This window comes from Apostichopus japonicus, chromosome 23 (assembly GCF_037975245.1).
Source record: "Apostichopus japonicus isolate 1M-3 chromosome 23, ASM3797524v1, whole genome shotgun sequence".
Taxonomy (NCBI): domain Eukaryota; kingdom Metazoa; phylum Echinodermata; class Holothuroidea; order Aspidochirotida; family Stichopodidae; genus Apostichopus; species Apostichopus japonicus.
Window position 1 is genome coordinate 10,428,396 of NC_092583.1, and position 23,958 is coordinate 10,452,353.

At 35.3% G+C, this 23,958-nt stretch overlaps 1 protein-coding gene across 2 annotated transcripts in view; it reads right to left on the minus strand.

The window, feature by feature from the left end:
• The window catches only part of LOC139964631 (cyclin-dependent kinase 14-like), an 84,932-nt gene that overhangs the window by 6,839 nt on the left and 54,135 nt on the right, over positions 1-23,958 (minus strand). Inside the window, exons 1-8 of one of the 2 annotated variants that reach the window (XM_071966392.1) lie at positions 15,222-15,533; positions 10,864-10,955; positions 9,242-9,416; positions 4,844-5,030; positions 3,652-3,772; positions 2,686-2,779; positions 1,378-1,490; positions 790-838 (exon numbers count right to left, since the gene is read on the minus strand). In XM_071966392.1, coding sequence (XP_071822493.1) covers positions 790-838; positions 1,378-1,490; positions 2,686-2,779; positions 3,652-3,772; positions 4,844-5,030; positions 9,242-9,416; positions 10,864-10,955; positions 15,222-15,329 — 939 coding nt within the window. In that variant the 5' untranslated portion in view covers positions 15,330-15,533. Of the gene's footprint in view, positions 1-789; positions 839-1,377; positions 1,491-2,685; positions 2,780-3,651; positions 3,773-4,843; positions 5,031-9,241; positions 9,417-10,863; positions 10,956-15,221; positions 15,534-23,958 lie in introns of those variants that run through there. The other variant, XM_071966390.1, reaches the window with a different exon arrangement.

Here is a 23,958-nt window from a genome sequence, read left to right on the forward strand (position 1 = left end):
TGAACACAAAATAAGATTGCAGTTCATCAAGCTCATACAACCGATCCATCTTACCCTCCCCTTCCCTCCCTAATCTGATGAAGGTCAATGAAAGGTCAATTAATCAACTTGATTGAACTCTGAATATTTTGTTGCCAGACACATTATCTCTCTCTCGTCTTTATATAACTATTACTCTTTATAATAAATGCAATGCATATTTAAACTTGTCACAGTCCTGTTTTCTGGGGGTTTGAATCAAGTATTTGCTAATGGTAATTATCAAGTCATGTTTATTCATATATAGTCAGTACTCTGTTGGTTATTCATTTTCTGAACCTGACAAAAACTTTCTTATGTGAAACAACTACCCAGCTTGAAGTCACTATTTCATATTTTGAGTTCATAACAAATTTTGGTCTGTTTTGTCATAATGAGACCATAATTAGAGTAATATTAAACTTAATCTCCTAATTACATAATCTTCAAATTAATAGAATAATATTAAACTTAATCTCCAAAATAATAAAACTGGTACAAATAATAAGCAAAAACTATGAATTGCTTGTACTCCTTTTTGTTTATAACAGAAGAATATTCCAGCATTGGGAAAACAGTGGTTTTGGCAAGCAGTAGTTGATAACCACACTAAATGCATTTAAAGAAATCACATCAGTTGTTTTCAAGAAAGTTTTGGTCGGAATTGCTCTCGGCAATCATAATGTTTGTCTATAACCTTCTCAAACATCAGACACTAAAACAGATTATAAATAGGAATAGGTGTTTGAATGAGAAAGAAATGTCCCTTACCTGCAGAAGCTGTGAAGCAAAGTTGCCCGCTTCTGGTACCTCGGATACTCTACACGGAGGAAAGGAAAAAAAAAGTAATTCAACCAGAATGTTCTGGAATGCTGCCCTCTATAACAATTTTGCATTCTGTTAACTTAAATTACAGTACTTAATTCTATTGTCACATCCTCACATTACTTCTCGAATGTGACCAAATTAAAAGTAATGTTTAGTTATGCCTCTCTATGAATTAACATCGATTTAACATCTTCTGTCATCCTGTAACATGTTAAAACCCCTGGTTCTTTATATTTTATGAAAAAGTGAAGTTACTTTCTACAGTCTAACATGAATCAGTAAAGAAATAATGGATCAATGACTGAACATTTGAGAACATATTGTTGACACCGCAAAGATTTTTGAACGAAAAAGAAAAAAAAGAGGAGAAATTTGAATCAATGATTTGCCAATCAAAATATCCATCACTAAGCTTGGATCATTTTCTCTGCTAGAGGGTGCTATTAAGAAACATATACTGTCTGGCAATGTAGATTGCTTTTCTTAAAAAATTTTCTTAAAATCAAGTCTGTAAGGTAAACTGAGGCTTACTTTGGAATGACATCGGATAATGGTCTACTGCGTTGGGTTCTCGTTACGATCTCCTTGTATTCGCTAAGATTTGACACTCCGGGCCAATCTTTCTCTGTCGGTGTTCCCAGTAACTATGTTAGAAAAGAGATAAAAAAAACAGACAAAATTAAATTAAATGTCACTCTTTCTTTGTTCAGTTAATTATTTATTTCTCCTTAAAATAGCAAAAATTAAAATCCAAAATTTAATTAAAAAAGCAAAGGTGACATGCTGCACAGTGTTTGAAGAGTTACATTGTAGTCAAATTTAAATGCAGGATGGGTTCACTGTTCAGAACACACATAAAGTATCATGAGTAATAACATTCGTGTTGCTATAGCCACAGAGTACATACATGTAATGTTCTCTGTTAATACAACGGAATAACGAGCAATAACTGTGTTTAATGTTTAAACAGAAAACTACGACAGTGTTATAAAGTTGACAATTTTTTTTTTTTCTTCTTTTTTTTTTTTCATCTTTAACGAGGGTACAAATCTATGCATGTGTTCGTCGGTCTTTCTGCCGTCGCCGCTGGGCAGAAAACCCCTGCTGTTTATCCATCCTTCTTATGCTCCCCCTCCTGCCCCCCCCCACCCAATTGCCAGAGCATAAAAAGGTATATTGTCCCAGATCCATTTTTATTTTGTCATGTATGTGTGTTAATGTAGGGTTGAATTTAATTGTTAAGCTTCATGTATTTGAAGATTTCAAGTGGTAGAAAGTAAACAAAGTGTTTTTCAATCATCTCACCGTGGGAAAAATAACAGCTCGCAAAAATGGCAAAATCCATCTACGCCATGGTACATGAATATGCACAGTGAAATCACAGACTAAAACAGACATTTTTTGTTGTAACCCAGGCACAGAGCAATGCCAATAAAGTGAGAAGAGGTGTTAAAGTTATGCACACAGCTATGTAGCTATCCAAAGTTAACAAATATCAACACCAAAATACATAATTAAAAAATATAAATAATTAAGTGTTTTCAATTTCATTCTATTTCTTCTTTTCAATCTCCCAACTCTCTCCCAATCCCCCCCTCCTCCCTCCCCCCTTTCTTTATAATTATGTTATTTTTGTCTAAATACACTAAATTACCTCATTTGATCTTTATTAACAACAGAACATTCTATGTTAAATCTTCTTTCTCACTGTCTGGTACTGTCAAATTAGCACTCCTTTTTATCTTCAAACTACCCCAAATTCCAATATTTTGAAACATTTAATTTCATAACAAGTGCAGAATATGTATGACAAAAGATGACTCCTGCTATAGAACATACCATGAAAATCTTTTGAAGTTGGTCCTTGTGATTCTTTACCCCTGGAAAGACTGGATGACCCCACAGCATCTCTAAGAAGATGCAACCAACACCCCTGAAGAAAAATAAGGAAATCGAAATTCTTTGTAAAATGTCTCTTGAAACCTTCAACTATAAAGAAAGCTTCCATCACTATTAATTAAAACCTAAATTAATATTTTATAGAAACAAAATTGTTTGTTAAAACTACAGTATTTCTAAGAAATTTAACTATCAAATAACATCACGATATCAAAAGAATCAATTCAGACACAGAACTCTGGCATACAACAGTCTGGTACCATGGACACCAGGCACAGGTTTGAGATGGGGGAGTACGAAAAAAATGGTTGTAAAGAACAGATATCTTTTTAATAAAGATTGTGTAAAAGTTTTGAACCTAGTAGGATCTGCTTCAGAGGTTGAATGACAAGTAACAGTAACAGAAGGGACAAATACAACACACAGAAAGTGCCATCTTTTTAAAGATGGTGTTATTCTTCTCTGCTATGACTGCTTGTTCTACGTATCTAATTTAATTGATTAATTAACCAATTATCAATTTGAATAAAGAAGAAAAGCTATTAAAAGTACAAGAGCTGATGACAGAGCCCCATCTTGATCAATTTCAATTTTTTTTCCAATATCTTTATTCCAGTATAAATTACCAAATTTATAAATAGGACACATAATAATGATACACAAATGACGTAAAATGTACAATCATGAAAGCATGAACAAATAAGAAATAAGATGGAGGATTAGAAGGTTGAAAGATTAAAAGGATTATAACAGAGATTCCAAGAACCCATTTTGAATATAAATGGCTGCTCTGTTAGATAAATGAGTTCTTTCAAAAGCATAATTCTATAAGTTGGCATATCACAGGGTCCTACATCATGAACAAAACTAGCATGTTAAATATGAAAATATGAAAATGTTCTTTACCATATATCAAGTTGCCAGGAGTAGTCCTTTGATCCCAGCAGAACATCTGGTGGTCTGTACCAGAGGGTGACTACTTCATTCGAGTAAGTCTGACTTGGAACAGATTTGGCTCTGGCAAGACCTAAAGTAAATAAGGACATATCAAAAGGAATGGTCGTTACCTTGAACTTTCTGCGAACGGATAAAATTACCCACAAAACATGCAAAAAAAAATATGCAGAGATTTGCAAAACCCCTGGCCAGGTCAAACTGTGGTCCACTTTTATCATCTCACAAAATTTCAAGGTTTGGAATTATTAGCTGGAATGATATTAGAGCCAGTGACCTTAGGATTACAGGTCAGTCACATTGGCTAAAGATTTGAATGGGACTTGTCACACCCCACCCAACACCCCACCTCCCCTCCCACCCCCCCCCGACTCACTGGTCAGAATTCCATTCAAGGCCAAGTAATTTGTTCATTCTTTAAAATTTGTGTATATATATATCCCTGTCAATTTTTTTTCTTTTTACTGTCGATTTTCCTTGCAAAATTCCAGGTTAAACCCATCAGAAATGTTTGTGCCGGATTGAAAGAAGCAATGTTTAATGTCGCAGAGCTTGAATTTGTGAACTGGACATTCTGACTGGTAAAACATGAATGTGCAAAAAAAAAGATTGGGAATGTTCACTTAAAAAGAAATTTCTAGATAACTTTTAAATATATTAACTAAAACATATACAGGGATTAAAAACATCCTCTGGGATATTCTTTCGCAGGAAGTACTCCTTGTTTTTACAATCTGTTTCCGTCTCAATGACTTCCCCAATTGTGTTTGTAACCTGGTCTAATTGCTGATTACATGTACACATGAGGTACACCAATCAACCACAAACAGAGTTAAAGGATCTTCTGAAAGTGCAAGTGGGAAAGTCCAAGATGACTTTTATATCCACCTGTGTAATATAATTACTACTGCCAATATCCTCACATCCCCTTTCTGTTTTTAGACACTGTGTCCAAGAAAAACAAAACTGAAGTGGCTACAAAATTCCCCGCTTCAGCCCGCCACACTTGGCAGCCTACTTTTGACACACATTGCCTTATCCCTAAATCACAGAACCGATATAAAATTTGCCACAGAATAATATGATTTCTCCCCCCCCCCCCCCTCATTTTCTAGAAAAGACTTCCCCGGTTAATAAAACTTACCAAAATCTGCGAGTTTTAATTCTCCCTGTTCGCTGATGAGAATATTTTGCGGTTTCAAATCTCTGTGAAGTACTTTCCTTTGATGACAGTAGGCCAACCCTCTCAAAAGTTGAAAGAGGAACAATTGCACATTACAGGGATTCAGTCCACCTGGATTCTTTTCAAGGTAGGTGCTGAGATCTGTTTGCTGAAAGAGATTCGGAGAAACACAAAAAAAATTGTAAAGGTAAAGATCTGAAAAATTGACCGGACTCGTAAGTTTGCCGACCGACTATATGAAATTTTATTCAAGTTCGCTTTTATTCCCCATCAATTTTTCATATTTTACATTTTCAGAAAACGAAATACAACTTAACCCTTTTTTCTCAGTGTTAAGAATGTATTATACCTCAAAATTTAAAAATGTAAAGGTAAAGATCCGAAAATTGACCGGACTCATAATTTTGCCAACCAACTATATGAAATTTTATTCAAGTTCGCTTTTATGGACCAATGAAATGCGGTGTTCTCCCCCGACTTGATTGAATTTTCTGTTTTCACGTTGAATTAAATATTAAATATGTTGTATTGCTTTAAATTGCAGGAAAGCAAAGAGGAAAAAACCCATCTTTGTCTCACCTCAACAATACAGGTTCTGCATTTCATAACTAATTACTGGTACACCTCAGTACCCCAATTGATTGTATTTACATATTTTAATAACGATAACGGCTTCATACATCAATCATAGAGAGTTGTCACGTAGAAAAGTAATTCGCGGCGGCATGGACCACCTTGCGGAAAGCCCAAAATGACTGCCTCAGAGGAGGATGTTACAGCAGGAATAGAAAACGTGGGACAGAGGAAGTAATTCCGCAGAAACACAGGAAGTTTGAATTGGTGTTTGATTGCCAAGTCCCTCCAATAAAACTAAAACCAATACAGATGGAGGATAAGCCACCAGATATCCTTCAACTGTAATAAGTACTGGAATATTACACTGAAACGGGAACAGGAAGATCAGAAATTTCTACACGGGACTTTTTTTTCGTTTTTTTCATTTGAAATATTGTATCACCAGTAGGCTGGCCCTATAAGACAAGCAGGTTTCATGTTATTGCCATGTTGTCAGAACGTAAAATTCATTGCTTGGGTAGATTTTTTTTGATAGAAACTTTGCTACCGATATTAATATATTTTATTCATGAGCTGAATTAACAGGAGTTTTAAACCAGGCTCTGACAGGCTGCAAAATATGAGCGTGGATTGCATTTGCCCACCACCTGTTCTGAGGGTATGAGACTACCGCATAAAGATTTCCAATCAACACAAACCTGTGCTTCATCAAACACTTTGCGATACACAAACAAATTCCAGCCCTGTCAAATAGTGCATTTTGGGAGGGGGGGAGTACTTTGGAGGACATTTATCCAGATAAGAGACTGTTGCTCCTGTCTTTTCAGAATAAAATTTCAAATATGAAAAAAAAAAACAAGGCTCATGAAATGTATAGCCTCTTGTGGTTCATCTCCTTAAAGCTTCTTAACTTCAAACATTACACTTCAGAGTCTATAAGCATTATTAATATATTTAACAATAAATAATAACCTCATTAAAAGTCTACCATATTTGTCACTCAGTCAGTTTAATGATTTAAACAATAAAAAAATTAAACCAGAATGCAAAAATGCATTGTGGTTTTGATGATGTTACCATGAGCAGTTTTCTTCATGAATCTGACGTAATGTATAGTGAGGGGTGTACATGTTTACAAGGGTTTCACGATTTCACCTCTGATGACCCCAAATGACTTAATTTGTCACTCAGTCAGTTTAATGACTTAAACAAATAAAAATAAACGGTCAATGAAACTAGAAACCTGAACAGAATTTTGAGGAAGGTTCAAGGACAAGGTTTTGTCATTCAAGAAGTTGGAAATGTTTACACTTTCTGCTGCGGGAAGCTCTGAAAACGAAGCTGAAGGTAATGAGGACCAACAATTCACAACTGAATGGGAACTCTTTTGTTTCACTAATGATTGAGTTTAATTAAACTGTTTGACCTTTATGCAATCAGTGCTCTCTCTCTCACACTCCTGCCTGTGTTTTGGCGGTACACGTTTGGATTCCAGGAATTAATTCTAAACTATGATGTAATCTGCCTTCGATATAGATTAGTTATTTAACTTTCTTTTGTTTTAATAGGACTCTTCTGCAGAGGGTACTGTCATGTCAATCCTAACTTTAACTTGATTATGAATGAATGAATATTTATGAATAATGATTATTCACCACTGCTTATTCTAACATCGTTATGGAGACATTGTTGTTCATAAAACCCAAAATGATTCATCTCTCCAGCTTCCCCCCCCCCCCCGGCTTTTTTTTTTCACAACCGCAAGAATATTTTATCTCTGATCGGTGAAATGACTAATAATAGAATTTCTGGACCCTGGCACACCCATTGGTTGGGAAACAATTAAATTGTAATATGAAGCTACAAAACACACTGTGATATCGGTGGAAAACAAAACAATGCATAAATTATCGATTTAGGGTGGTACCAGCTTGAATTTCCTTCCTGTTTGTCTTAATGACACGCACCTTATTCACACCACCCTGTCGTCCTCTGCAACTGAGCCTCACAGGGTCACTTCCTGTTCATGGTACCACCCACACAAAAGCTGTTTCCTATCGTAACTGTAGACACGAGGGCACACAATTTATTCCCTGATTATTTAAACATGTTTAGCTGATGAGAATAACTTTGTTTATCTTCAAATTTTTGTTAAGTTTATGCCAATAGCTCCATATTATAGTTCTACCACATGTATTCCATTAGCCAGATTGGTAATACGTTACACTGCTGGAAGACAGGGATATTACCTATTCACAGTTGCATAATTGTCAGAGAAAAAAACGAAATATTTTGTCCTTCAAATCAAAAACCTAATTGATTTTAAAAATATTAAAAAAGATGCAATCAAAAGTTTGACCTTAATCACTCTCTCTAAAATGACCGAGTTTTGTTATGCAAACGGCTTTCTATAAAGGAAGCCATAGTTTTGCAGAGAACAAACATTTTGCAATTTCTTTAAAATCATAAGGGAAGGAGATTTTCTATTTTTCTAATACAGGCAAAGTATAAACTGGTCTACTTCTACAGTCTCTTTTTTTACGTTTTCAAATGTGTCCTGGTAGTAAAACGGATTCAACCACCACCTTGAGTATCAACTCACGTGGATCCTATTGACAATGCTGCTTGTATCCTGTTCATATGGAAAACACATCTTAATATTCCTTTTAATGCAAAACATTTAGTCACCAACTAGTTCCGGTCGCAGTGTTCCCATGGCAGAGTTCAGTGAAAAACAACGGCACAGGTTTAACTTTACTCTCATTCACACTTCTATGGCTCAATTCATTTGCATTTATCTTTAAACATTTTCATTTATCTTTTATGTATAGTCTAGTAAAAAAAAAAAAAGTTTTGCTAAAAGGACAAAATTTAAAGGTTCTGAATTCTCAGTGTGATTGCGGTATAAGAATCTATTCCACTTTTATACTGTAGAATCAGTTATACTTGATACTTGATGAGGCTCTTCAAAATCCTCCCATCAAGTATTACATAGACCTGGGGTGGGCAACCTACGGCCCGCGGGCCACATGGGGCCCGCCAGTAATTTTTTTGAGTCCCGTGAGATGTCTCAAGAAAAAGAAAAAAATCAATCTTCTTTACATCATCACAAAAAAACCGACGAGTTAGCTGCTTAGAATTTATCGGCATTAATGATGCTGTCAGGTAGGCCTATTATCCCCATTTATTATCAACTGTACTGTATTGACATTATGTTTTTGTGAATACAGATTAAGTACACGCACCTATTGCTTGAAAGTCCTAGGAATCAAAGGTTTGAAATCAACAGCAGGTCGTTGGTTAGGTGCGGCCCAGTCAATTTTTCACTCCTTATATCTGGCCCATTCATTCAAAAAGGTTGCCCACCCCTGATACAGACTGTCTGTCCACAGCACTAGTTTTCATGTGTTCTTTCAGATTTCGTTTCAGTTTGGCTTCGCAGAAGATCTTGATACGATCGGACGAAACCGTCAGGCCCTCTAACTTACTCATTTAGGTATAATTTAATCACTAAACCTACTTGGACCCATAGGTACTTCCTGATCACTTCACAGTTTCTCTGCCACTCTCCTCCTCATTTATCCAATTCTAAGGACAGCAATTTTTCCAACCCCTCAAACCATTCCCACCCTGACCCTCTCGTTAATTACTGGTGTGGCAATAAATTTCTTCAAATGCAAAATAAAAGAGCTACAGAGTGAACAATAAAAACGACAGAGAGTTATAAGAGAAATAAGGCTATCAATTAATTTAGATTCTGTTGTAATGCCCTTTAAAACTTACCACAAATTCAAAGACAAAGGTTAAATTTGACTTGGTGTGTATGATGTCGTGCAGACAGACGATGTTAGCGTGTTTGAGGTCCTTCAGCAGGGACGCTTCTCGTATTGCGGTAAACGGGGTTCCTTCGTCCGTCTGTAGGCGGATCTCTTTCAGAGCGACCACCCCCCCGTTGACTCTGAGAGATGACAAGAAAACACACTCTGTGGTTAATTTGGAATCAGGAATTTAGAACCGCAATGCATCTTATCATCAGAATAAATTCAAAAGGAACACACCCTGGGTGAACAAATATTCAGACAAGTTCCGAAGCTTCTGTTTCTGTGACATTTCACAAATGTTGATCATGAAAGACGGTTCAAACAGATAGAAAAATCTCATCATCAGTCAAGTTGCAAGCTTTCGGAACAGTAGATTCTGAAGGAAGTGGGCAATGACCTGAAGGGGTCATAGGTTGTGCAGTGCAACTGAGTCACAAGTTGTTGCATGCTAGGTAGATCTTAGTGTGTAGGTACTGCGAACAGGTAATCGAGGAATGAAGTAAATATAGAAATTATCTGTTGGTCCATCACTTCGTCCCCTGTTTCGCGTACTGACGAATGTTCAAACAATATATATCACGGTCCAAATCATTTCACTGATTTGCAACTGAAATTTTTTGATCACAAATAATATCTTTTAAGCAGTCTCCTAGTTTAAGTTACAGACAACAAATTATATTTTATTACCGTTCTTAATTTAAATTACTACATTTGATAATTTATTGAAAATTTACCACAAAACAAAATCAATCACATCTACTGAAAATTTATAACCAGGGAGTGGATTCACTTACTTGAAGAGAACATATTTTTTTTCATGAACTCTTCTGAACTGCAACTACAGCAACTCAGACACAATTTGGAAATATAAAATGTAATAGGCAATTTGTTTAAAGCTATATTACATATAATTCATTAAAACTACAATATCAAAGAGAAGTTAAGGCACAATTGCCCAAACTTTGATATTTTCCCCAAATTGTTATAGATCTGCCCAAGCTTGTAAAGAAAAGGCACCAACAAGATCAGTTTTGCCACAACATATTATGAAAGCAAGACCATTATTAGTCGCCTGTGGTCAAATGATTACACATCTTCTCTTCTGGTCATAAGATTATTTTCCCCAAAAAGCAATGAAATTCAATCCTGGTTGGGGTCATTTCTAATGGTCACTTTTACTTCTGAAAACTGGATCTTTCCTAGAATCAAAGTTTGTGGATTATTTCACATGTTTTTATTTTTTAAAACTTTATAAGCAATTTTTATCAGGATAAAAATTGGGAGGAAAATGGCCAATTTGATCAACCCTAAAACACTGATATATAATCTTGAGGTAAAACCAGTGTTCTCTTATTTTCTTGAAAATAAAATTGCATGAACTTTCCATGACAAAATTATGTAATTCCATTCATCTTTTTTCAGAAACATATGAAATTTTTAAAATAAAATGACTATAATCATTACATTTTCCATGACATTTGACCTTTTTTACTTTCTTTTCTCTGATGTTTCTAGACCGTGAAATTTTACTGTCAAAGTTTCCATGACTTTTCCAAGTATTCTACGACCCTATACAACACTTACTTGTTGGTTGCTTTGTAAACTTTTGCGTAAGAACCTTCTCCCAACAGGCATATCTTCTTGTAAGTCTCTAGCTTCCCGTAAGGTGAACATGACTGTTGAAAAGGTAAAAAAGAAAAAATTAAATCTTGATTATCAGGATGGACAGGGTATAGTAAGCTGTGGAAATATCAAACCAATATTCACAATATTTGAAAGACATGTATCTATATATTTTGACAAGCTGAATAATTTCTTTTTGAAACCTTTTTGATTATTGGTAGACTCAAAGTGTTTAATAGTACGAGCAATTGGATGACAAAGTGAATCGCTAATCACTAGCATCAGTTGGGGGGAGGGGAGGGGAGGCAAGAGGAAGTGAGGGATCTTACTGTGGGAGAATTTCTCCTAACCTGCAGAGGACTACTTACTAAACAAATTACAAACATTCTGATAGCCTCACTCGCTATCCTTTGGTGTGACATCTAACATTTCAAGTAAATCAAAACATTTCAGTGAATACAACACAGACACTACTCAATTAGCAAACTGCATTTAAAAGCTTTCCAGGAATGAACGAACATTAATCAATTCATCAAGAGGATGTACTGGAATCAGAGAGGTTCCTTAGAGACAGGGATATCAAAATTTTGAGCAAAAATTAACTGTGGAAGCCTACATACATGAGTAAGTATGCGGTATAGTTCTGAGTTACGAGACTTTCATGATCGGAAGGGGGAAGAGGGAAGAGGGAGAGGTTTTAAAACAGTTTCAATGTGTATGTTAGGTGGCATCCTGTTTTTAAGCTAAATGTCATGTAACGTTCAGAATTATTTCCTTTAATATTTGATTGGTCATATTTTAACCAAAAAAAATAAATAGAAATAGAAACATTTTTTATACTTCAGGGGGAAGGCTGCACTTGATTTACTCATAAGATCATAACGACCAGACTATTAGGGCTGTAAACAATTTAACAGTTTTGATTGGCTATCAGTCGTTGCCAATCGCCAACTGTGAAACAGATTTTCTGTATTTCATTTTTTTGCTCCGGAAGAACGAACTATGTCAATATTTATCATTTGAGAATAAATACACACAATAATATTAATCTATCCTTTCCAGTTTTTGTTTGTTCTCTCGCTTTTCCTTCAGCCTGATTGTATAGGAGGGTTAGCTACCAGTTCTAAGGTATAGTATGTCAGGTATTGATTAACCTCGCGTGGGCTTATTACTTCCTGTTAGGGCTAGATGATGTCACGCTATACCTCAAGAAATGCAATTAGATCCTTTTTCACAGTGCAGTGAATGTTTGCCAGATGTGCACTTTTTTGAAATACAAGGCCTCTAAATATTACACTTCTACATAACTTGAAAAAATGAGGATTTTTTTTTTATAAACATTTAGTTTTAAACTGTGGTCTTATTTTTCACGTTACAAGGGATACATTATGTCTGTGTCTTTTGCGACAACTCTATTGCACAGCACCATTATCCTTAAAACACCATTAAACACATGCCCCCCCCTTCACCCACTTCCCCCTCCCTAAAAAAAAATCACCAAATAAGATGTTTGCCTTAGTTTACTCCATATAAACTATGAGGGTGAACTTGTCAATGATAAGTCCCTGTAACCTTTTCCAAAGTTAGGACCAAATAAGACCAAAGTTGTAATAAAATCCAAAAATTCAATTGTTCTGCTTAGAAATCCCAGACAACATTTATGGGATGGATACATATCAAACATTTTACAAGTTTATTAAACCAATATTGGTCATCACATGCAGAGAGATTTACTCATCAAAATTGCACTTAGATATTAACAACCTTGAAAAGCCAAACTAAGATATTAACCTTGGCTTATTACCAAGTTTTAGTCTAGACGTGATTGATTTATTAAACTTTGTTAGGTCATTGAAATTCTAGCTGGTGGGGTGTAGAGAAATGCAGGTGTTTGTAATGCGCTTGCAGCAGCTGCACGATATATGTAGTATGAATACAATAGTGTGAATACAACAGTATTGATACAACAGTATGAATACAACGTATGAATAGAAGTACAGTGAGTACAATGAGTACCAATACTACAGAAAAATCTCAATCTTTAACATAATGCATGTGCTTGTATGCGCTTGTAGCAGCTGCACGATATAAGTAGTATTAATACAACAGTATGAATACAACAGTATGAATACAACAGTATGAATACAACAGTATGAATACAGCAGTATGAATATGAATACAATGAGTACCAATACTACAGAAAAATCTCAAGCTTTTACATAATGCATGTGCTTGTATGCGCTTGTAGCAGCTGCACGATATAAGTAGTATTAATACAACAGTATGAATACAACAGTATGAATACAACAGTATGAATATGAATACAGTGAGTACAATGAGTATCAATACTACAGAAAAATCTCAAGCTTTTATATAATCCATGTGCTTGTATGCGCTTGTAGCAGCTGCACGATATAAGTAGTATCAATACAACAGTATGAATACAACAGTATGAATATGAATACAGTGAGTACAATGAGTATCAATACTACAGAAAAATCTCAAGCTTTTACATAATCCATGTGCTTGTATGCGCTTGTAGCAGCTGCACGATATATGTAGTATCAATACAACAGTATGAATACAACAGTATGAATACAACAGTATGAATACAGCAGTATGAATATGAGTACAAAAGTATGAGTACTAGATGTCCACCTTGGTATGAGTACCAATACTTCAGAAAAATCTAAAGCTTTTTACATAATGCACCGGAGATAGATTTGGCATAGATTCGTTCATTAAAATTCATATTTTACTTGTTAAGTCCTTCAAAAGGGTTATTGATTCACTTCCTTTCACTTTTATGTATAATTTTATATGTTTCATACTTGGTCTTGGTACTCTACAAGTGATCAAACACATAAACGAATCAATGATTGATTGATATAGCACTTAACGTGTAAGATATACCTTCCACAGAACGGATCGATAAATATAAATTTTCCTTGACGTTTTCATAGTTTACTTCAACGTCGCAATAACTGAGTAATAGGCACAGTAACACTAAGAGTCCTAATGTGAGGAGAAGGAATAATTGCAAGAGAGGCAGAATAAATTGGGAAATTTATCACAATCCCATTCTTATCTATTAACTTTTGTTTCATTAAATTAAAACTTTTAACCTTTGTAAACAAAAAAATGATTTTCCCTTTTTTAAGATTCATAATTAGAAATTGGGAAATTCGTCACGATCCCATTCTTATCTAATAACTTATTGTTTCATCTGACCAATAAATTAAAACATTTAACCTTTGTAAACAAAAAAATTTTTATCCTTTTTTTAAGATTCATTATTAGAAATTGGGAAATTTGTCACAATCCCATTCTTATCTATTAACTTATTGTTTCATCTGACCTAAAAATTAAAACTTTTAACCTTTGTAAAAAAAAAAAATTCTTATCACTTTTTAAGACTCATAATTAGAAATTACTTTGTGGCGTAACAAATCTTTATTGTCATAAATTGAGTCACTACGAAGGGAATAAGATTTAATGTGCACATCGAAACGGTCAAAGAACGAAAATAATTAGAGAAAACACAAATAATATATTTAAGGTTCTGTAATAGTTTTACTGCAACCAGCTTGCAGTATCTAACACATTAATGACAGAGCACCTCTCTTAATATAAGGTACTTTTGTAATAATGACTATTTGGATGTAATTTAAGGCCTTACCTTACAAGATCTCACACTTATTAAACAAATAGCATTTTAATTACATCTTTAGGGCCATGTAGGGAAAGGTGCCCAGATAATCAATACTAAGTGTGTAAGAGAATACTTTCTTGAGGGAACCTTGCTAGAATGCTCTTGATAACAGAGGGATCGTTGCAGACACTTTCAATATTAATACACGGTACATAACAGATAACACTATACTGAGGTAGCATTATGCTGACCGTGCGGGGATCTCTTGTTGATAATAGTGCAATTACATCTTTGAGAAGATAGATGGGTGCAGAATCTTCTGAATATCAATTCATGTACAACACTTCTAGATATAATGCCAACAGTTTGTAAAGATGGATATTTTGAGGTAACTTATACCTTACCTTGCTTTAATTCTTGGTAATAATACTGTCACAATTGATCTCTTGAGCGGATGACCTAAGAACTGCTGAAACTTCTAGATACAATGCCATCAGTTTTGTAAAGATGGATATTCTGAGGTAACTTAGTCCTTACCTTGCAATCATTCTTGGTAAATAATACTGTCACAATTGATCTCTTGGGTGGATGGCTTAATAAGAATTGCTTAACTATTAAAATACACTGTTAATTTACAGAGATTAAGATTAAGATAACTATTCCTTACCTTGCATGTTTTCTTGATATTACAAGTATTACATCTTTTGGTTGATGGCTGAGAGCTGTTGATTCCTCCAGCAATGTTGTTATTATTTAAACTCAATAAACCAGGCATAGTGAATGCTTATAGTATTATCTCTCACAAAAAGTCGGCAAACTTTCAATAATAAATTCTTGCACAGGATGAAACAAAGAGTTCTCTCAAAAATTGAAAGCCAGTTGGTCGGTATCTGGATAATCAGGATTCTTGGCGGTAAACTGCCAACGTTCGGGGAGCAAATAGCTTTTATGCACTCCACTACAGGAACTTTGGCAGGAAGTTGCACCACGAAAAGTTACAAAAAAAATCTATCCAAAAATAAATCAGCTGTGATGCAAGATGAGAAGGACCAACCACTAACTACCCTTTGAGGTTTCTATGAATAATTCATGACTTTGTAGTTTTGACCAGTCAGGGAAGGAGTTTCGTCAGGAAGTTTTTATTCAAACTTCTTAAACTTACACCTTCTGTAGCAATATACAGGTAGTAGTGACAACACTGAGGAAACCGAGGGGTGGATTTGTATAAACCACAGCTTTGAGTACACGCGGCTCTGGTGACACACACGTGGGTGTAATCGTGTCAGAACTTGTTCGTTTACAGCTCACTTTCTGGGATCTTCTACGATTTACTGGTTACTCGTGAGCAACTTTATACCTATCAATGACATCTTTGTTTACCAGTATCCTCTGGTAACCAGTTCTGGTGACCTTTGCAGGTGATTCAACCCAAGCACTGGAAGTTGACTGTTAGTAATTAAGGCCACTATTGGCTATTTTAAACTATTATCATTTTTTATGGAGTACTGAAAATCCCTTTTCATGGATCCAAAGTAGGGGGGAGGGATGGGTGGGGTTGGGATGGGTGGGGTTGGGGCAGGTAAAGGTCATGATACCTGGATAATTTTCACAGTCATGATTTTTTAAAACACAGGCATGGTACATATTTCAACGCCACTGACCATTGGTGTAATTTCGTATAGTCCCTCTGTGCTAGAACCTATGTCATGATCCCTGTATTTGATACATTTTTCAATGTTATTATTTAGCATTAAAATAGAATTAAAATTAACTGATAACATAATTTAAATACAAATCATTCAGTCTTAAATTGATACAGGCTTTCATCTTAGTTTGGCTTTGTATAAAGGCAGCAACTTTGGAACACCAAAACAGTTGGAAGAAACGTATACTTTGGTTTAAAGATACATATTTATGTCACCAGCAAGGGGAAATGGGAAGGGGAAGGGAGGGAGGGAAGGGGTAGGGGATTGGATGGGAAAAAGTGATACCAATGTTACTATGAAACATTACATATATCCCAAATTCATCTGCTTATATAATTGTCATTATTCATTAACACTAGACAAGAAAATCAATTTTACTCATTTCCACATTATTAAGCAAGGATACATCAAGTAAACATCACACATTATCAACTTACATGAGAGTAACTGATGAATTTTAATACAATTCTCAACATGTTCCCCTAATCCCGACAGATTAATCATGAATTTTGTGTGTGTATGTGCAACATATTTTTTTATTTATTAATTTACATTAAATGTTACTAAACAGTCAAATCATATAAGTCAGCTACTACTATTACACTGTTAATGGATTATTTAAAGGCATTGAAGACTCTCCCCAAACCGCATGCCACCCTATGACAAAAGTTAACTTCCGTTGTTTGCAAGTGAAGTTTTCTTCTTGTCGCTACAAAATGCAGACAGTAATGAAAAGTGATACCTTGTTATCTTTGATCTAGACCTGAGATGTCCATCGCTGCTATTTACACTGTGTTATGGGTATTGACCGTAGTTGTATGTATTGACTGAACACTAGTGGCTAATTACCGATGGTAGCAAGCTGTGTGTGTATTTTCTGGGATCGATGGTGGTGTCTAACACTTCTATTACACCTTATTCGAAACTAGGTCAGATTACCGGCATGAGACGTTTCTTTGTGCGCGAGTCTTCACACCCTTTAAGTTGACAGGGATTAACCCTTTTAGCACTGTCATAGCCTGTGTAGCTAAGGATTAGTTTGAAACAATTTTAGGTTGGAAATCAATTAATTAATGTCATAAGGAAGCAATTGATGAAGTCCTAACCTAAGCTGCAACAAAAAGGTGATGGAAACACTGTTTTTTGCCTTCTGGCCAAAAAAAAAAAAAATTAATAAAATGGATTAGTCAGACCTCTCTTGATAAGACCTGGATTACCCAATAGGCATAGTAGGCACTGAGCCTAGGGCCTACAAAGAAAACGGGGGCCTACGAAAAATTTATTGGGTGGTTCCATTAACTGTTACAATGTGCTATGAAACTTTGATTTATCCATATATATTTTTATCTGCAAATTTGCAGGGAGTGGGAAGTGTCTCTCCTGGCAATCTATGAAGAGTTATCGTAGCCAATACAATTTCTTCATGCGGTTATGCACCAACCCACGGTGACGTTTCGCTTAGATACTTTCGAGGAATGTTAACTTTCGAGCCTTCGCAGGCCTAGGGCCTACAGTATGAATTACTTAATCAGGGCCTGCCCTTGACTCAGTGAGATCTGCTGATGTCTTTTCTGTGATGATAATATAATGAAGCCATTAATATATGAGCAATGACTTAGACAAGTATCCATGAGACACTCAGAGAATAGTGACCTTTGGAGCAAGTTGGACAGATGGAAGTTAGATCATATATCGATCACCATGGCAATAAGCTCTATTGGCATGGAAAATCAATTAAACTCAAAATGGAATTTTAAAAATTTGCTTAGAATATTAAAAATTTGGTTCAAGTTTTTACATGCAAGTTGCATTTCCATATAATTATGACATGAAGCAATTCTAATATTCAGAGTGAAATCCTAATATACATCAAGTAATATTTCCCACGTCCTGCATGAATTGGCAACATTCTAACTAAAAGGCAAAATATAAATAAATAGACAAAAAGTAAGTAAATAAACAATTTAAATAAAAAAGATTAAATTAAAAAAACAATCAAATCATGGCATCATGCCAAATGACTGGGAGGTCAACTTTTTTTAATATTATGGTAATATTTGAAGGGGAAAAAAATGTAAAAAGATGTAAGAATTCTACATAAAAGCAAACAGAAATTCTAGTTATACAAAAAGAAAAGGAACAAAATACAACAAAAGTGAAGAGAACATATGAAAAAGTTAGCGACATCACTTAAATGGCCTCTCAATTCAAACCATCATCTTCATGAGCTTCAAGAGGAGGGTGCTTGGTTACAAGTTTGATTGGCAATGTTCTGAAAACTTTATAAGGAGGTACTTCACCTTCTCTAGAAAAATAATTGAATTTTTGAGATGAAGCTTCTGCCATGTCAGCATAGAATAATTTTTTGACCAAAGACAGCTTTGACTGTTAAGAAATGACCATTACTACAGGCACACTGGGATGATTGACTTATTACCTGCAAGAATGCATAAAATGTGTTCTTCTTACAGCATGCATTTAATTCCAAAGGACTTAGACAGAGTTTTTAGTCTTGATACTTAGGAGCTTGTCATGTGTCCATAATTATTTTCAAGGTTTTTGAATTTCAAAGGTTTTCAAGATATTTTCAAGTTATCCAAGAAATGTCAGATTTCTAAAAATTACACACATTTTTGCAAAAATTGTAATGTTCACAACTTCGCATGCTAATTTAAAATTAACATGGGAATAAGTGAGTTAAATATTGTAAAGAAAAAGGAAACCATTTTCAGCTGAACTTCCACAATGTAAGATCATTCATGTTGTTGTTGCCAGATGCATTAACAAAAATTCCACCAAATTTGAAAAAAAATTGCCATCTTTTCCAAATAAAATGCTAGAAGGATGTGTTTCTGACCTGGGATGTAGAAAATTTCCACCATTTTTTGTTATAAAGCAATCTGCCTCAGCAACTAAGATATCCCTTCAAACTTCACTTAGTGCCAAAATTTGAGGCCGTCGTCTAAGGATTATCAATTATGATCTAATCTCCAGTAACCATCAGTATAGTTGGGAGAAATTACAGACCAAACTCAGGAAAGCTTCTTTAAGACACATTGTATAAATGCATAGCAGTTTTAATAATTCTCCCTACTAGTTGATCCCTTTTGATGTAATCTGATATGAACTAAGGCCAGGTGGTAGCGTTTCTAATCTAATGCACAAATATCGATTGTGACTGCACTGTGCCCTAACACACAGGCCGATAAAAAAATTACATATATATATATATATATATACATCTTTACATCCTTATGTTGCCAAGCAAAAAAGGCAGGATAACTTACAAAATTACTGTAACATTACCTTAGCTGATTCTGAGAAACATAGTGTTGATACATATATATATATATATATAAGACTAATGCTATTACTTACTTTGCCAACAAGATCCATACACAAAATGGTTAAAATTTCTTTGGCAGAAGGCCTCAACTTGTCAGAAGTGATTAGTCGAAGAGCTTTTCAAATACGAATGTACGACTGATTTGATTCAAGTTCATATTCAACAACCTTCCCTATTCCACTTTCTTTTCTTTTCCTCATGATGGCTGAAAACATCGTTTAGCTTATTACTGTTCTTGGCGTGTACTCGATCTTCTTTTGCCACGACGACGTCTACAAACTGAGCCGGAGACCGGCAACAGTTACCATGGCTACGACGACAATCTATCAAGACTTTTTCCAAATGAACCTCCATTATGTACTCAAATCGTTTACTTTTTTGCCTGGTCATGCAAAATGTAGATCTGTAATTATTATTAAAGCTAAATTTTGTTTCTCATCACGATTGCACGAAATGCACTCGAGATTATACTTACAAACTAATACATCATCTTGGAGTGGTAAAGACTGTAATTATTTCGTGCAATTGGAGGGGAAACATAAAAAAATAAAATAACCTTTCCTCGCAAATTATGAATTTTTATCAAAGAAATACAATTAAAAATCCTTCACTTTGGAAAGATATAACCTTGATATTACTGTGAAAAGATAAGAAAAAGGGGGCAATGTTTGCTTCAAAAGTGATAGAGATTGTTTCCTTTAGAGAATGAAAGAAACGAGGACTTGTGCAAGTTTGCACAAGTTGCTAGTTGCATGCCAGTTTCTGCGCAATCACAAACATGAGTATAGCACGTTTCTCAGGAGAACCTAAGTACTTGCGACACTTTATCTTTACACAACGTCGAGAAACATCATAAACATCAAAACTGCCGACACCAAAGTTGACAATTCTTGAGTATATTTTTTGGAGAGTGATATATCTGAAGTGAAATAAAAATGTTCACTGTTTTCCACAGTTGATGATATTGTGTTACAGTTTTATGTGTAAGTGTCATTCACAGTGTGCGTTTACAATATGCACACTACGTCATGTCTGGGAGTGCTGGCCAACTATTAATGAATTTTACAGGAGATATTAAAACTCATCTTTGCATTATTAATCAACTTCAGCTATTGATTGATTAAGCCACAAGATACAATTTTTAGATCAGTCGCATGCAAAATGTTCTAACCATGTAAAACTATCACAACCATACAGCAGTGACCTCAGTGATACAACAGTGAGTCCATGGAACTTCCGTTCAATATTTTTTTTGGGTGGGGGGGGGGGTACAAGGTAGGTTGGGAAGGAGAAGAGTTGTTTTCATAAAGGAGAAAAAAACTGTTCTTACATTGTCACCAGTTGTGATGTCACAGATTTCTGTAAAATTAACATTAAAACAGTCAGTCCCATTAAATCTCTGTGATCTCTTATACATATCTGTTGACCGTAAACAAACCTTGAGCTCGACCAAGTTAAATCCACTCAGTAAATTTTAATTTATATTATTCTCATATGCAAACAAACAGGGTACATAGACACACTGTAACAACCACAGCGCTTTCTTTTTGCCGTGGGTAATAGGGAATGTAGAATCTGCCGTCTCTGTGATAAACTCATGGACGGGGTTTTAGAAGTTCGACAAAACATTTAAAGGGTGTGAAGACTCGCGCACAAAGAAACGTCTCATGCCGGTAATCTGACCTAGTTTCGAATGAGATGCAACAGAAGTGTTAGACACCACCATCGATCCCTGAAAATATGCACACAGCTTGCTACCTTCGGTGATTTGTCACTAGTGTACAGTCAGTACATATAGCTGCGGTCAATACCCACAGCACAGTGCACAAATGATACAGCGATGGACATCTCTGGTCCAGCTAAAGATAACAAGATAACACCTCTCATTAATGTCTGCATTTTGTAGCCACAAGAGAAAAACTTCACTTGCAAGCGACGGAAAGATAACTTTTTAAAGATGGCGGCACGCTGATTGGGGGCGAGTCTTCAATGCCTTTAAGTCTCCTGGAACTTACATGATACTTGCTGAAGCATTTCAGTTTTGCTATCGACATGCTGCTGCTGCTTCTTTAAAGATGAAAGTCATTTACATGATTGGTCACATGAGACAGTAGATCTACAACACTCTCTCTACAACACTTCTAACCTGACCTGAGATGCAGTTAAGCTGTCATTTTTACCACATCTCAAGGATAGGCCATCCATCAGTCTTGCTAACTTATGCTAATGTATCCCATTCCTTTAATTACTTCAACATGCTAGCTGGCCTACAGTTAACAAACAAGCCTTGTGCTGAGGGACTTTCTTCCATTCTACTCTAAAAATACCTCGTCAACCTTAATTACCGAGCAATTCATGAAGAGCCTCGTTAGATAGAAATGACTTTGCCTTTGAGTCCTACTTTCTGAGTAGAACAAGCCAATGAGTGGGCTTAGTGATTCATGTTCATATTTAATGTGACAATGTATTCAGTAGTATAAACACTGCACACAACATTTTTCAGTTTCGACCAATTCATTTCAAATGATCAAACAAGGTTCTTACACTACTGAAAACGTCCTACATATCAAGTTTGCTCAAGGTTTACAGTAGCTTTAGGAGTTTGCATGTTTACGCAGTTTTCACACTTTGACTTAGTTAAATTTACATAGTGGCTGCTCTGGACAGATTTGAAACAACATAATGGAGTAATCATTGATATGAAATAAATAGTAAACAAGCAGAAATTGTAAAATTTTGGATTACAGAGAGCGTGTCTGTAGTCTTGTTTGTGTTTAGAGAAACACTGTTCAACTTGCAAATAAATGTGAACAGATGTTGTCACTTTCTTGTAAGATAAACCTGTGACCTACATGGCAGCATCTTCATCTTCAAAGCATCACTCTTGCAAACTTTTGTTCATAATATAAAGAAAGGAACTTGCTCAAAAATAGAAAAGACATACAAACAACATTAACAACTGAAGTTCCAAACCTGTCAATCAGACAATTGGAATTGGAAAGGGATTTCCAGTCCCTTTAAATTTGATCAATTAGCTCTAATCTTTAATAGTGGAAACTGTTGTTTAACTATCCATCCTGGAGTACCTTAGTAATACCATTCATGTGGTTGCCTTTTTCATGGACAAATGTTACACAAGACCTGAGAAAAGATTATTTCATTACCGGCAAAGTCCCTGCATGACGTAAGAGAAACTTTATACAGTCAATAATCCGTGACACTTGGCACCAAGAAATTATAGCAAATGATTAAAGTTTACTTAAAAGTGCAACTTTACATTTCCAAAAAGTCAGTTGTAGCTCACAGCAAAAAAAAAAAAAATCAGCCCGTTCTTACCATTCATTTTGGTCGCTGCTGTTACAAAACAGGAAGCAATTAATGGCAAACCTGTGGTATGACGTAAAAAGAAGTATATAGCATATTGCAACACTGAGAGAACTTTCTCTGAAAAGGTGAAGTTTGTTTTTGTTTGTTTCTTACAGGTATCAGAAAAGTTTAAAAACAGAAAGCAGCAAGTATTGGTTATAGTATTGGAATAGGTTTTTAGGAATGTCTTGCCTAAAGATGAAAATGTTCCGAAATATACCTTAGAATATAAAGAGTAAACAGGATCCTGTCATTTCAGACAGTGATCTGCAAACCCCTGCCCATGGGTGGGGTGGGTCACAACCCAACAGACCCCCACTCCTCAGGATTGGTGCTCAAATTCCATGAAGTTGACTCTGACTATGGAAGTCGATAAGTTTGGGAAAACTGTCAATAAATTATCCTAGCTTTGAAAAAACACCCCTGATCACCCCAAAGTTTTTTATGACCCACTTTTGGGACATGCCCCATAGTCTGCAGGGGTCCATCGACTCAAGACTACTGCAAAAGTGCTAAGCTTGGGACCAAATTCTGACTTTCTAGCATATTGGGATAGTAAGGTGATAGTGACTTTGTTGTACATTAGGATGGATGCTCAAGGCAATGTTCTTTCGAATATATAAATTTGTCTTTAACTCTCGACAAAACAACTGACTTAAAATTAAGGCATGAGACAGTAAATTTGTAGATCAAAAAAAAAAAAAAAAAAAAGGAGACAAAAAAGGAGTTGCAAAACTCACAATTTACAGAGTTCTTGTTTTGTCTTGTATTCATATACAGATTAACTATACACTAAGAAATTTTTCCTAGATTACGGTTAACCCACATAATGAAGTGAGCCACATGCAAGTCTGTCCCTGATATTATATATATAGACTCTATCGACGTTACCATAGAAACCGAGGTTATCCAGAATGAGTCTTTTGTTTGCTTGGTAATCATTTTACCATTGAACAAACACACAAAGAAAAAACACAATGGAAAAA